Source organism: Megalobrama amblycephala, linkage group LG6 (assembly GCF_018812025.1).
Source record: "Megalobrama amblycephala isolate DHTTF-2021 linkage group LG6, ASM1881202v1, whole genome shotgun sequence".
NCBI classification, from domain to species: Eukaryota; Metazoa; Chordata; class Actinopteri; order Cypriniformes; family Xenocyprididae; genus Megalobrama; species Megalobrama amblycephala.
Window position 1 is genome coordinate 30,945,323 of NC_063049.1, and position 12,647 is coordinate 30,957,969.

The 12,647-nt window shown below is 37.2% G+C and overlaps 2 protein-coding genes and 1 long non-coding RNA gene across 4 annotated transcripts in view; 1 reads left to right on the top strand and 2 right to left on the bottom strand.

Moving 5' to 3' along the window:
• On the bottom strand, positions 1-1,587 carry LOC125270384 (granzyme B(G,H)-like). The gene is made up of 5 exons (XM_048193899.1): positions 1,468-1,587; positions 1,060-1,207; positions 732-882; positions 389-649; positions 1-297 (listed from the first exon to the last, which is right to left on the bottom strand). The coding sequence occupies exons 1-5, from the start codon at positions 1,511-1,513 to the stop codon at positions 148-150; spliced, it is 756 nt and encodes a 251-aa protein (XP_048049856.1). The 5' UTR covers positions 1,514-1,587; the 3' UTR covers positions 1-147.
• On the bottom strand, positions 1,471-9,956 carry ercc1 (excision repair cross-complementation group 1). 2 transcript variants are annotated; one of them, XR_007185342.1, is made up of 10 exons: positions 9,792-9,956; positions 8,084-8,464; positions 6,311-6,414; positions 5,288-5,387; positions 5,015-5,091; positions 4,776-4,875; positions 4,569-4,640; positions 4,018-4,086; positions 3,725-3,859; positions 1,471-1,587 (listed from the first exon to the last, which is right to left on the bottom strand). XR_007185342.1 is itself a non-coding variant. In XM_048193898.1 (9 exons), exons 1-9 carry the CDS (start codon positions 9,852-9,854, stop codon positions 3,794-3,796), a joined length of 1,032 nt encoding a protein of 343 aa, XP_048049855.1. In that variant the 5' UTR covers positions 9,855-9,956; the 3' UTR covers positions 3,605-3,793. The 2 variants fall into 2 exon arrangements, 1 of the variants encoding a protein (XP_048049855.1); XM_048193898.1 differs by lacking the exon at positions 1,471-1,587 and having other exon boundaries at positions 3,605-3,859.
• Positions 8,875-12,647, top strand: part of LOC125270386 — a 25,230-nt gene continuing 21,457 nt past the window's right edge. Inside the window, exon 1 of the long non-coding RNA XR_007185344.1 lies at positions 8,875-9,290. This is a non-coding gene — a long non-coding RNA (uncharacterized LOC125270386). The remainder of the gene's footprint in view (positions 9,291-12,647) is intronic.

Below are 12,647 nucleotides of genomic sequence, written 5' to 3' on the forward strand. Positions count from 1 at the left end.
TAAAAGTTAGAAAAAATATTTATTCTTGACCATTTTTATGAAGCTCAAAACCTGGAAATGGCAGCATGGAGTAGCCAAAAATTAGGGTTCCTAATTATTCACATGATTTAGGTGCATACATGTTCTTTGTATAAGATGATGTTTCAATCACTTAATGTGCTTCCTAATCCACGGAAGGAAGGCAGATATTTTCATGTAGACCTCAGGATATTTCTTGGATGTACAGTCAGAAGGATATGTGTATGCAGCCATTCCTTGAAGTTTAGAGTTGCAAATAAGAGGACTGCCAGAATCACCCTAGAAAGAAAGAGATGTAATACTCAAAATGTATTCTGCCACTATATGAATTTGCCACTATATATGAACACCAAAAGTGACGTTTCAGTACCTGACAGAAAGCCCTTTTGCCATCTGAGACACTACAGATCATTTTCTCAGAGTTGAAATATTCCTGCCACTTTTTTTTACATTCAAAGCTGAACTGCAATTTGAGGCTGACTTCCCGCAGAACACTTGATGCTTGACCCAGAGGGGGTTTTGTCATACCCCAGCCAGCAATGGAGCACTCCACATGGGCGGGAATATTTTTATTGTTCTTAGGTAGATCAATAACATCCACAAACTTATTCCGTACAGCTTTGGTCTTCAACTGTAACATATTAATCAGTGAATAACTGAATACAAAAATAGATCCACCCAGAAAAAAAGCACAATTTAAGCACCATGAATACCTTTAATAGCATAATATCGTAGGTGAAGTTATTGTTCGTATAACTGGGATGTGGGATGTACTTCTCTACTTGGATTATCTGCTGGCTGTGCTCATTCTGGCTGATATTGTGAGCTCCCAGAACGACTTCTAATAAGTAGTCGGGGGTCTTACTGTGAGAAAAATGTAATGTTGAGGTTATTTTAGTGGAAAGTAAAATGTCAGTACATTGTTACAAACAATAAAAACAAAGTAAAGACTAAAAGACCTCATCATATAATCAACTGTTTTTGAATTCTACATATTACCCAGTTTATTAAGGCTATACCTGTATGCATGCATAAACTTACTTCCAACAGTGGGCTGATGTCAGGACATAATCATCCTTAATCAGCATCCCTCCACACTTATGTTGTCTTCTATACTGGAGAGATGCCATGTACGGTCTGGAATGAGGTTTAACCTCTCTGCCTCCTACAATACCACTTTCTAACCCTCCTGTGATAATGACACAAGAGGTTCTCATGGTAAGTATAGAGTTAAAACTTGAGTACAGTACAGTTTAACTTGAAAATATGTCAAATTACAGAAGTAAAATGGTTATGAGCCTAGTATTATTGATGTATTTCTCTAAATACTGTATATTACAATGACTTAAACTGTGTGAAAGCTATTGGTACAAAAATGTGGATTCGTACAGAAATTATATTCACTCCCAAAACTACCTGTCTAATTGATGTAAGAGGTGAATGTCTTACCGGACAGAGAGAAGACAGACAGCAGGAGACAGACACTGAGCAGCATGATGTACGAATGATACAGGAATGGAACAGCATTTGACCCTCAGTGGTGCCTATATACTCTCTGGCCTATATACACTGTCACATATGAAAGTACACAACGGAAAGGTGTAGGGGAAAGTTCTGGCACGCATGTATTAATAACACAGTAACTTCTCAGGTAAAATGGTAAAAAAAAAGTACCATGAACTTCACTGAAAAAAATGAAAGTTCTGTCATTATTTATTCACCCTCATGTCCTTCCTTACCTGTTTTACATTACTTTTTCTGTAGAGGACAAAAGAAGATATTTTGAAGAATGTTGGTAACCAAGCAGTTTTGGTGATCACTGACTTCCATTATATGGGGAAAAAAAACATATTATATATATACACTGAACAAAATTATAAATGCAACACTTTTGTTTTTGCCCCCATTTTTCATGAGCTGAACTCAAAGAACTAAGACTTTTTCTATGTACACAAAAGGCCTATTTCTCTCAAATCTGTCTAAATCTGTGTTAGTGAGCACTTCTCCTTTGTCGAGATAATCCATCCACCTCACAGGTATGGCATATCAAGATGCTGATTAGACAGCATGATTATTGCACAGGTGTGCCTTAGGCTGGGCACAAAAAAGGCCAACACATCTCCTTCTTATAGAGTTGATCAGGTTGTTGATTGTAGCCTGTGGAATGTTGGCCCACTCCACTTCAATGGCTGTTGCTGGATATTGGCAGGAACTGGAACACGCTGTCATACGCCGATCCAGAGCATCCCAAACATGCTCAATGGGTGACATGTCTGGTGAGTATGCTGGCCATGCAAGAACTGGGATGTTTTCAGCTTCCAGGAATTGTCTACAGATCCTTGCAACATGGGGCCGTGCATTATCACGCTGCAACATGAGGTGATGGTCGTGGATGAATGGCACAACAATGGGCCTCAGGATCTCATCACGGTATCTCTGTGCATTCAAAATGCCATCAATGAAATGCACCTGTGTTCGTTGTCCATAACATACGCCTGCCCATACCATAACCCCATCGCCACCATGGGCCACAACGCTGACATGAGCAAACCGCTCACCCACACAATGCCATACACCGATTGTTGTAGCAGCTGTCCAGGTGGCTGGTCTCAGACGATCTTGGAAGTGAAGATGCTGGATGTGGAGGTCCTGGGCTGATGTGGTTACACGTGGTCTGCGGTTGTGAGGCTGGTTGGATGTACTGTCAAATTCTCTGAAACGCCTTTGGAGATGGCTTATGGTAGAGAAATGAACATTCAATTCACGGGCAACAGCTCTGGTGGACATTCTTGCAGTCAGCATGCCAATTGCACACTCCCTCAAAACTTGCGACATCTGTGGCATTGTGCTGTGTGATAAAACTGCACATTTTAGAGTGGCCTTTTATTGTGGCCAGCCTAAGGCACACCTGTGCAATAATCATGCTGTCTAATCAGCATCTTGATATGCCATACCTGTGAGGTGGATGGATTATCTCGACAAAGGAGAAGTGCTCACTAACACAGATTTAGACAAATTTGTGAACGATATTTGAGAGAAATAGGCCTTTTGTGTACACAGAAAAAATCTTAGATCTTTGAGTTCAGTTCATATATATATATATATATATATCCCCCATGTTCTTTTATGTTCCACAGAAAAGTCATACAGATTTGGAACAACTTGAGGGTGAGTAAATGATGACCGAATTTTTTTAAGGACTATGCAAACAGTTTAACATTCACATTAAAGCAGCTTTAAGAAGATTCTTATTCATCACTGACTGCAGTATAAAACCTCCCACTGGCTTAGTTGTGATATGACAGCAAATGATAGTATGATGAAATTTTTTGTAACATTTGTGATGGCCATAAACTTTTGGCCCACAAACACATTCATACTCTGAGTCAGTTTGCCCATATAGTCTAATTTCTATTTCCAATCTTATTTGAGTAGGTCCACATGTTTCCATCCATTTTTTCTTATATGACAGGTGGTTTCTACAGGTTTTGTTCCAGTTGCAAGAAGATGGGGTTATAACAGAACCTCACCTCCCACTCTAAAATAACAACATAATATACAATTATCCCTGAATGCTACTACTAAATAAATTTTTCATAAACAAAAATTTATTTGTTTATGAATAAACAAATAAAAAAAACACAACAAAACTAACAAATAAACCACTGCATTTTGGATTTTTAGAGGCTGTTTATGCCCCACTTACAGGCCAAGATCATCATAGATCAAAGAATATGTTCTAAGACACAGTGATTTTGTGAAACGCAGTTTGGATTTATCCGCTTTCCTTCTTCTTGGTCTTTACGAAGGGTTGGTGCAGTATATCATAAAGCCTTCTTGCCTAAATGAACCACAATCAGGAAAGGCAATTAAGACACATACTCTTGAATAGGTTAAAAGAGTCAAATGCACTTATAGTTAAAATTTGTATGCATCAAAGTATGATGCTATGTATAAAGCCAACAGTTCAAAATATGAAATCAAAGTGTCTCTACACACCTTCTGTGGACCGAGTCCAGGGCACAATACTAGTTCCTCCTTAGAAGCCTTAATGATGCCCTCCAAAGACTGAAGACATAAAATGCCATCAACATAACAACGTAAAAGTATTTCATGATCACTAATTTAAAAATAGGCAAAGAATTTTATATACACTACGATTCAAAAGAGGTCTGTAAGATTTTTTTAATGTTCTTGAAATAAATCTCTAAGCTGAATTTTCAGCAGCCATTACTTCAGTCTTCAGTGTCACATGATCTTTCAGAAATTATTCTAATATGCTGATTTGCTGCTCAAGAAACATTTCTTATTATTATCAATGCTAAAAATAGTTGTGCTGCTTAATATTTTTGGGGAAACCATGAAACATTATTTTCAAGGAACAGTATTTATTTGAAATATAAATGTTTAACAATGAAAAACAGTCACTTTCAATCAATTTTGTGCATCTTTTCTAATAATTTCTTTAAGAAAATAATAATCTTTTAAATGGTAGTGTAAGTAATAAGAGTAAAAAGATGTGCATCATATAAAGGAAAAGTGCTTCTTACAGAAAAAGTAGACAGCAGAGTCATGGCATCTGTCTTATTGACAGACTTTACTGTGGTTAAACAATCTGTAACCTGTGAAATAAAAATAATTTATTTATTTATGAAAACTGACCAAGAGTGTTTTTATAGGAATGATGGCATCAGTGTTTGATTAAATGAACCACACATAATCATTTCAGATGTGTTAATAGATTTGTGGGCTCTAACCTGGGACAGGTAATTTTTCTCCACTTGTTCTTTCAGAAGATCTGCAGGTTTCTTCTCGTATGATTTATATGTCTCAAGGTAACGACCTGCTTCCTCAGGACTTACACATACAAACAGGTAGTTTAGTTAAAGGAATTAAATTAAAGCACTAAAAACTAACAGGAACGTTAACACCTTATATTTACACAAGCCTCTAAGGGAATTCCCCCTAGCTTGATTATTTAGCACCATCCCCCTACCTCCAGGCCAAAATGAGGGTACAGTCAGCCATGATGCATATTCTAGCAAGCTCTTTCAGTGCATGATGAGGGTCTTTCTGATAAACGAGGAAGAGAGAAATGAGACATCAACATCAACAGTCTTTAACTGAATTAAAACTTCAAAAACAGGCACTAATAGGCTTTTTTAAAACCAATCATTGCTTTATTTAGCATTTAATTCAGATTTAAATAACACAATATATTACAGAAAGGACAAGGAAATGTGATTGTGAGTAAAACAGACAAACTCACCACGTCGACTTGGACGAGCAACACTCTGAGTGTGAAACTCTGTCCCAGCTGTTTCAGACGCTCATGGATGTAGTTTGGGTTCAGATTATGGTAACGCACACTGAGAGAGAGAGAAAAAGAGAAACTAAAACATCCCATACAGTACTGATATATGTTTGTTGAATATAAATACTATTAAAAAACAATTATTTCAATTTGGCATTTGTAATTCAGAAAAAGGGATTGCAATTATTCATATATTAAACACAAAAATCATCTTCTTTACATATACGTAATATTCTAAATCCAATTACAAAATGCTTTTGTTAATTAACATTTCTCAGCTGATTCTACATTGTCTAGTCTGTATTGTCGTACCAGTCATCACAGTCACCCACAACATGTTTCCTTCTTTGAATTCTCACTAATTTGCTTTGCAAAGAGAGGTGGAGATTCTGGAGAAGGATGTGGTTTCACACCTGACTAACTGAGAGGCTTCCATTCTCACATAACACTTACAAAATGAGTTTGAAGTGCACGTACATGTTTAATATTCTTTCAGTGCATTAAAATCCAACAAGAAGTTTGCAATTGGCCTCAAATGTGCACATTGCAAACAGTGACAGCACTGCTTCCATATTTATCTCCATCAGCCGTAGATCACTGACAAGCTACGCGATATCGCGTTCATTATCGAAGGCGATTCATCTGCGATTATGAACGCGATATTGCATAGCTTGTCAGTGAATTACGGCTCTGTCTATTAAATGCCGCTCCATTTGAAAGCAGGTGATGGCGATTTAGCGGTAATCTGGGAACCGGCTTTACTGACGAAATGCGCGTGAAAATCGCATGCGATATATCGCCCAGCCCTACTGAAGCTTCTAGCTTTTCAATGTGTACATTCCTATTTTGAAAAAAGTACTTTGACTGTAATTTAAATTTATTTCAAGACAGACGTACTGTAATATTAGAAATAATTAGATTTTCAAGCAGGTGTAATTCATCTTCTCACTGGTACTGTACAAATACCCACAAACCAACCTGAGAAAAAGAGCACACGTTGTCCGCCCCAAAACATAGTCTGGCACCACTTCTCCGAACTCCCAAGGAACATTTCTCACAAACTTTAGGATAGGGTTGCCTCTCTGTATACAGATAAAAACATAACAATATAATCAAGTTCTATATTTAATTGTTATATAGTGGAAACCAAGTAAAAGTTGCATTCAGTAAGATTTGATTTACACTACTGTTTAAAAGTTTGGGGTCTGTAAGATTTTTTTATGTTTCGGAAAGAATTCTCTAATGCTCACCAAGGCTGCATTTATTTAATCAAAAATACAGCAAAAACCATAATATTGTGAAATATTATAACAATTTAAAATAACTCTTATCTATTTTAATGTATTTTAAAATGTAATTCATTTCTGTGACGCAAAGCTGATTTTTCCGCATCACTACTCCAGTCTTCCGTGTCACATGATCTTCAGAAATCATTCTAATATGCTGATTTGGTGCTCAAGAAACATTTCTTCTTATTATTAATGTTAAAAAAACAGCTGTGCTGCTCAATGTTTTTGTGTCTCTCACAATATAACTGCTTTTACTATATTTTTGATCAAATAAATGCAGCCTTGATGAGCATTAGAGACTTCTTTCAAAAACATTAAAGGTGCCCAAGAATGCTTTTTCACAAGATGTAATATAAGTCTAAGGTGTCTCCTGAATGTGTCTGTGAAGTTTCAGCTCAAAATACCCCATAGATTTTTTTAAATTAATTTTTTTAACTGCCTATTTTGGGGCATCATTAACAATGCACTGATTTACACTCGGCGCCGCCCCCTCCCTGCCACACGAGCTCTCGACTATATTACAGCGCATTTACAAAGTTCACACAGCTAATATAACCCTCAAATGGATATTTACAATATGTTCGTCATGCATGCTTCGAATTATGTGAGTAAAGTATTTATTTGGATGTTAACGTTTTATTCTGAGTGAATTTGAGGCTGTCCTCCGTGGCTAACGGCTAATGCTACACTGTTGGAGAGATTTATAAAGAATGAAGTTGTGTTTATGAATTATACAGACTGCAAGTGTTTAAAAAATGAAAATAGCGACGGCTCTTGTCTCCGTGAATACAGTAATAAACGATGGTAACTTTAACCACATTTAACAGTACATTAGCAACATGCTAACAAAACATTTAGAAAGACAATTTACAAATATCAGTAAAAATATCATGCTATCATGGATTATGTCACTTATTATTGCTCCATCTGCCATTTTTCGCTGTTATTCTTGCTTACCTAGTCTGATGATTCGGCTGTGTGCAGCTCCAGACGTTAATACTGGCTTGTGTAATCCCTTGAACATGGGCTGGCATTATGCAAATATTGGGGCGTACACCCCGACTGTTACGTAACAGTCGGTGTTATGTTGAGATTCGCCTGTTCTTCAGAGGTCGTTTAAACAAATGAGATTTATATAAGAAGGAGGAAACAATGGGGTTTGAGACTCACTGTATGTCTTTTCCATGTACTGAACACTTGTTATTTAACTATGCCAAGGTAAATTCAATTTTTGAATCTAGGGCACCTTTAAAACATTTTACCAACCCCAAGCTTTTGAATGGTAGTTTATGTCTGGATGGTTTTTCTTCTTCCTAATGGACTAATACTGACACCTATCCACATGGATGCATGAGGTCGATTTATTATTTCTGCTACTTGACACCAGAGCATTTCTCAGAAGTACTATACAATTCTTTATGAGTAAAAGAGGGGAAACAATTTTGAAATACGTTATACAGACCTGTCGAGGACTGACAATAATACTGTTCCCAGATCCTAAGAGATGAGGAGGAATGATACAACTCTCCAAACTCTGACCTTCCTCTTTTGTCTGATCTGTTGGCACCTCTGCTGGTCCTTGCTGTTCAGTCTCGGGTTTATTCCCTGAGTCTGTGAATGACGTACTAACTGAGCCGCTTCCAGCTGTGTTTACACTGCTTTGTCCTGCAGCATCGTTCCTACTTTGGGCAGGAGATATTTGTTTCTCTGGTCCATGGGCTGCTCCCTGAAGCACCCTGTTTTTGCTCTGAACAACAAACTCTGCATAGGAAAGTGGTTGGCCAGAAGCTGGGACAGATGAGGCTTCTACTTGACCATCTTTGGCTTTAAACAACGATGCCACCTGTGTGAATAAAAGGAACCAGGTTAGGTGCATTATTTCAGTGACACTGCCATTTGAATTATTCAATTTATTCTTAAAGGGGCTATATACATTTCTGCAGCATTTTTTACTTTATTCATCTCTTGCAATTTATATTTTTGTCATTTAAAGATTACATTAAAACAGTCATTAAAAAACAGAATCTTGGGCAAGGCAACAACAACTTCCTTTTATTTATAGATTTTTTTTAACCTTGTCAAAAACTCTGATGTTCTAGTGAGATTATGAAAATTCATTATAAAACATCAAGTTTTAAAGTATTTTTAAAAATGTGTAAGAAATGTAGAACTACATCATCTGTAGAACTATGGTGATCCAAACAAATACTGAAATAAAACCATTTTTGAGAAAATTATTTTTTTATCCATTTTTGAAAAATTAAGATGACCCCACAGTTATGGCACCATTTCCACCACAAAGAACAATGTTAATCATTTAAATTTCCACAAGTTACTGTTGCCTACTACTTGTTCCATAAGGAGACAACAGTGTAAGTGAAGAACATGCTTGATATAAAATAATATATATGATTTGTAAAGAAAAAAAACATCCTATCAAGATAATATCAAAAAGTGTGTTTAGGGGATTTTATCTGGTTATCTGGTCATGGCTCAGAGAATGATGTTTGTGTTCTCTCTCTCTCTCTCATGGGAAAAATACGTTAAAAAACGAGAGGAAAAACGTTTTAAACAATAAATGCCTGGCCTCTTAGGGCCTCCGTAATGCGAAGATCTTCCATGATCCAGAGGAAAAAGGTTATATGGGTTTGGAATGGATAAACATGGTGGTGAGTAAATGATAATAGAATTGTCATTTTTGAGTGAACTGCCATATGAATCTAGATTGTTGTAAAATCTTTTTTTTTTTTTTTAAGTTCTGGTAAGTGTCTTCTTCAGTGTTGCACTTACTGATCAAGAGTGGGATTTGTAACCTTGCGGTGGGCAACATGAGTCATTAACACCTTGTTATGGGCAAACTTGCATAAAGTGTGAAAGTAGCTCATCAAGTTGGTAGATCGTGCATGTGTTTTTATTGATTTAGTCTGTAAGGGTGACGAACCTCAGTTAACTTTTAACCTTTACTGCCATGTGACCAGAGCTAATGGACGCTGTTTAGTGATTTACAGTAAATGAATTTTAGGTTCAGTCCCCCTGGCTTAATATCAGTGGTGATAGTTTATGTATGAACCTGAACCGATGAACCTTGTTTGAACCTCCAACTAAGACGCTAGTAACTGCTACAACACACCATAGCAACATAATAATAATGGCAATGAAACAAAACCCACCGGACTTCTTTCCTTTGTGAACGCCGAGTCGTCCAAATTGATATTGAATTTCTTTTTTTCCATTTATTAATTATCAGTAACTGCACAAACTAGAGAAACCAAACATATGACTCCATCTGCCGCCTCTGCAGCGAAACAAAACAGTCAGTATCAGACAAATGTAATAAACACAGAAACATCGATCGACACTGAGACGCTTACTATCCGACAGATGGCGCCCAAAACCGGAATTTATTATTTCTCACACTATTAGACAGATGGCGACATTGCAACAGATATTAATACTTTTCACACACAGGGTCCCAAATGTTGCCAAACGTTTTTTTTTCTGTTACTCAAAAAAAAAAAAAAAAAAAAAAAGTATGTATATATATTATTCTATGTATATATATATATATATATATATATATATATATATTTTTTTTTGTATATACCATATACCACAGTAGATTAATATGCTAATTTACATTTCAGACTGAAGCTAGTTGCCACATCATTTCTTTTTCACCCAAAAATATTTTAAATGATACATTATCATTTTATGACATATAACTAATTTTATACAATTTAACACATCAACACTTTTAAGACCTAGGTTTTAAATAAAAACCACTGCAAGAAACTAATATTTAAGCAATTAGACTTGATTAAACCTTTACAGATATAGTCCTTGTGACAACTTCCCCATGTGACAGCTAGCCCCAGTGCCTGCTATGATCAGTTGGTAGTAGCATGGTACTGTGATACTGTAGTATTGCATGGTATTTGTAAGTCAAAGAAGCCTGTCATAGTGTAAACCCTCTCATTATGACTATGACTATACATAACATTTTTTGTCTTGTAGCCTTGTTTCTTCTCTTACCAAACATTGTCATTAGGAAACATTGACTAAAGTTTCATTCATGACTTTATCGTCTCCTCTCAGCCCTCAGAACATCATGGTCAATGTTTGTGTTATGTATCCAATTAAGAACCCCAAACTCTGACAGACATCTGTGTGTTGCCCATTTAACCCAGTTTGTGCGTGTATGTGGATGGCGTTTCGGGACGTCCTGCCACCATGCCATAGCATCATAGGTCCCACAGACAGATGGTGCCAGCTTCTTTCTGAAATCATGTTCATGCCCTCCAAGAGAAGCTAGATGCATTTACACAACACGCACAAACCTTTGGCATCATACCAATGTATGTCAGTCACCGTTCAAGACAAGTCAGAGAAGATCATAAGTTGAAAGACAGTATGGACGCACAAAAACACACACACACACACACACACACACACACACACATACATACACTACCATGAGCAACCATGAAAGATTTGTCTGGTTAAGTAAGGCTGTGACAAGGACACAGTTAGAGTTTTAAGGTGAGTGGGGCTGTATATTCAACCTGTGGTGCAAAGGACTGTGGGTAAAGACGTCAAGCCAGTTAGCTGCTCCATGGGTATAACCTCAAATACGTGTCCTCATATTGAAATTCTAATAATTATAATTCCCAGAAAAGACTTTATTTTATATTCTATACCCTTAAAGATGGAATAGTATTTTATTTCTCTTGTTTTCACTGTAGACAAATTAATAACCACACACACACACACACACACACACACACACACACACACATAATTACCTGTAATAAATTCTTAGTCAGAACAATTATGACTGTTAAAATTAAATAAAATCAATGTCAAATACAAAAAGTGGATGGATTTGCAATAAGATGTATTTTATTAATACAATTTAGGCACAATTGACTGGTCCCTACGATTAGATACCTTCTTATTTCTATCTGCATCATCTTGACATAAGTTTTGGAGTTGTTGGGAGTGTTTTATTCATGTTCAGTGTTCAGAGCAGAATTTTGTTGTTGTTGTTGTTTAATCAAAAACACTTTAAATCAGCTCCACAATACAGCAATTACAGATATAGTAACTCTGACAGACATCCGTAGTTATATAGGTACTTAATCTATATAACTAAATATTTCTATATTAGAATATTATTAATCTTATGTTAGATAACTGGAAAAAATTATATTTTGCCATCATTTTAAATTTATGGGGCATTTTTTATCACTTCAATGGCATTTTTCCCTGAAGCCCTGGTTAGTTTTTGACATGTTCAGCATATACAATGAAAATTTGCTGCTGTCCTGTAAACGTTTTTCAGGAAAAAATACAACCAATCACATCCCACACCTCTGTAGACCTGAATTAGCTCAGTTTGTGATGGCAGGAGACATGCAGGATCTATCCAGACTAGTGCTGAATGTCATGTCAACTTTTATTTCTTCCACCAACACTCATTTTCACATTCTTATTCATTTTCTTGTCCAAAAAGAGAGAGGAGAGATGCAACAGCAAAGTTACAGATGCACGAGTGCTTTTTAACACTTAGCTGGTATATCTAGACACTGTGTTTTCTGTTTCTCTCTTCCTCTGTCGCTCTTTCTTGCTTTCTCTCTCTGTCTATGTTGGCAGTGAGCCTGGCTTTGGCTGCAATAACGGCCACCTCCAGACCTCCGGCCCCTCCCTCAGGTCTCTCCTCCCCTCCCCTCGCAGACCCCATGCTGAGCCGGCTGTGTCGAGCTGTCAGCCCCCGGCTGCGGGCTGCTCCTGGGCTCCCGGTGTGGGTGTGTGCGTGTGTGTTGGGGCAGAGGGGTAACGGTCGGGTCCGTAGTGGCCGCTTATCTGCCCTTCCATCGCTGGGCAAGCGAGAGGACAGATTGGCCCTCCAGCTGTCCGACTGAAGGACTCGCAAGACCCCTTACTGAGGAAACCACATGCCCTGATACACAACACGCACATACACACACATATCTTATTGAGATCACCACATTCCCTGATACGTACAC

What these genes read in the sequence shown, in the direction of transcription:
- LOC125270384 (XM_048193899.1), bottom strand. Translation starts at nt 1,513, where the DNA reads ATGCTGCTCAGTGTCTGTCTCCTGCTGTCTGTCTTCTCTCTGTCCG. An exon ending in ACATCAGCCCACTGTTGGAA is followed by an intron (nt 883 to 1,059) that starts GTAAGTTTATGC and finishes TTTTTCTCACAG; the next exon opens with TAAGACCCCCGACTACTTAT. An exon ending in GCAAAAGGGCTTTCTGTCAG is followed by an intron (nt 298 to 388) that starts GTACTGAAACGT and finishes CTTTCTTTCTAG; the next exon opens with GGTGATTCTGGCAGTCCTCT.
- ercc1 (XM_048193898.1), bottom strand. Translation starts at nt 9,854, where the DNA reads ATGGAAAAAAAGAAATTCAATATCAATTTGGACGACTCGGCGTTCACA. An exon ending in TGCTCGTCCAAGTCGACGTG is followed by an intron (nt 5,092 to 5,287) that starts GTGAGTTTGTCT and finishes CTCGTTTATCAG; the next exon opens with AAAGACCCTCATCATGCACT. An exon ending in ACCCTCATTTTGGCCTGGAG is followed by an intron (nt 4,876 to 5,014) that starts GTAGGGGGATGG and finishes TGTATGTGTAAG; the next exon opens with TCCTGAGGAAGCAGGTCGTT.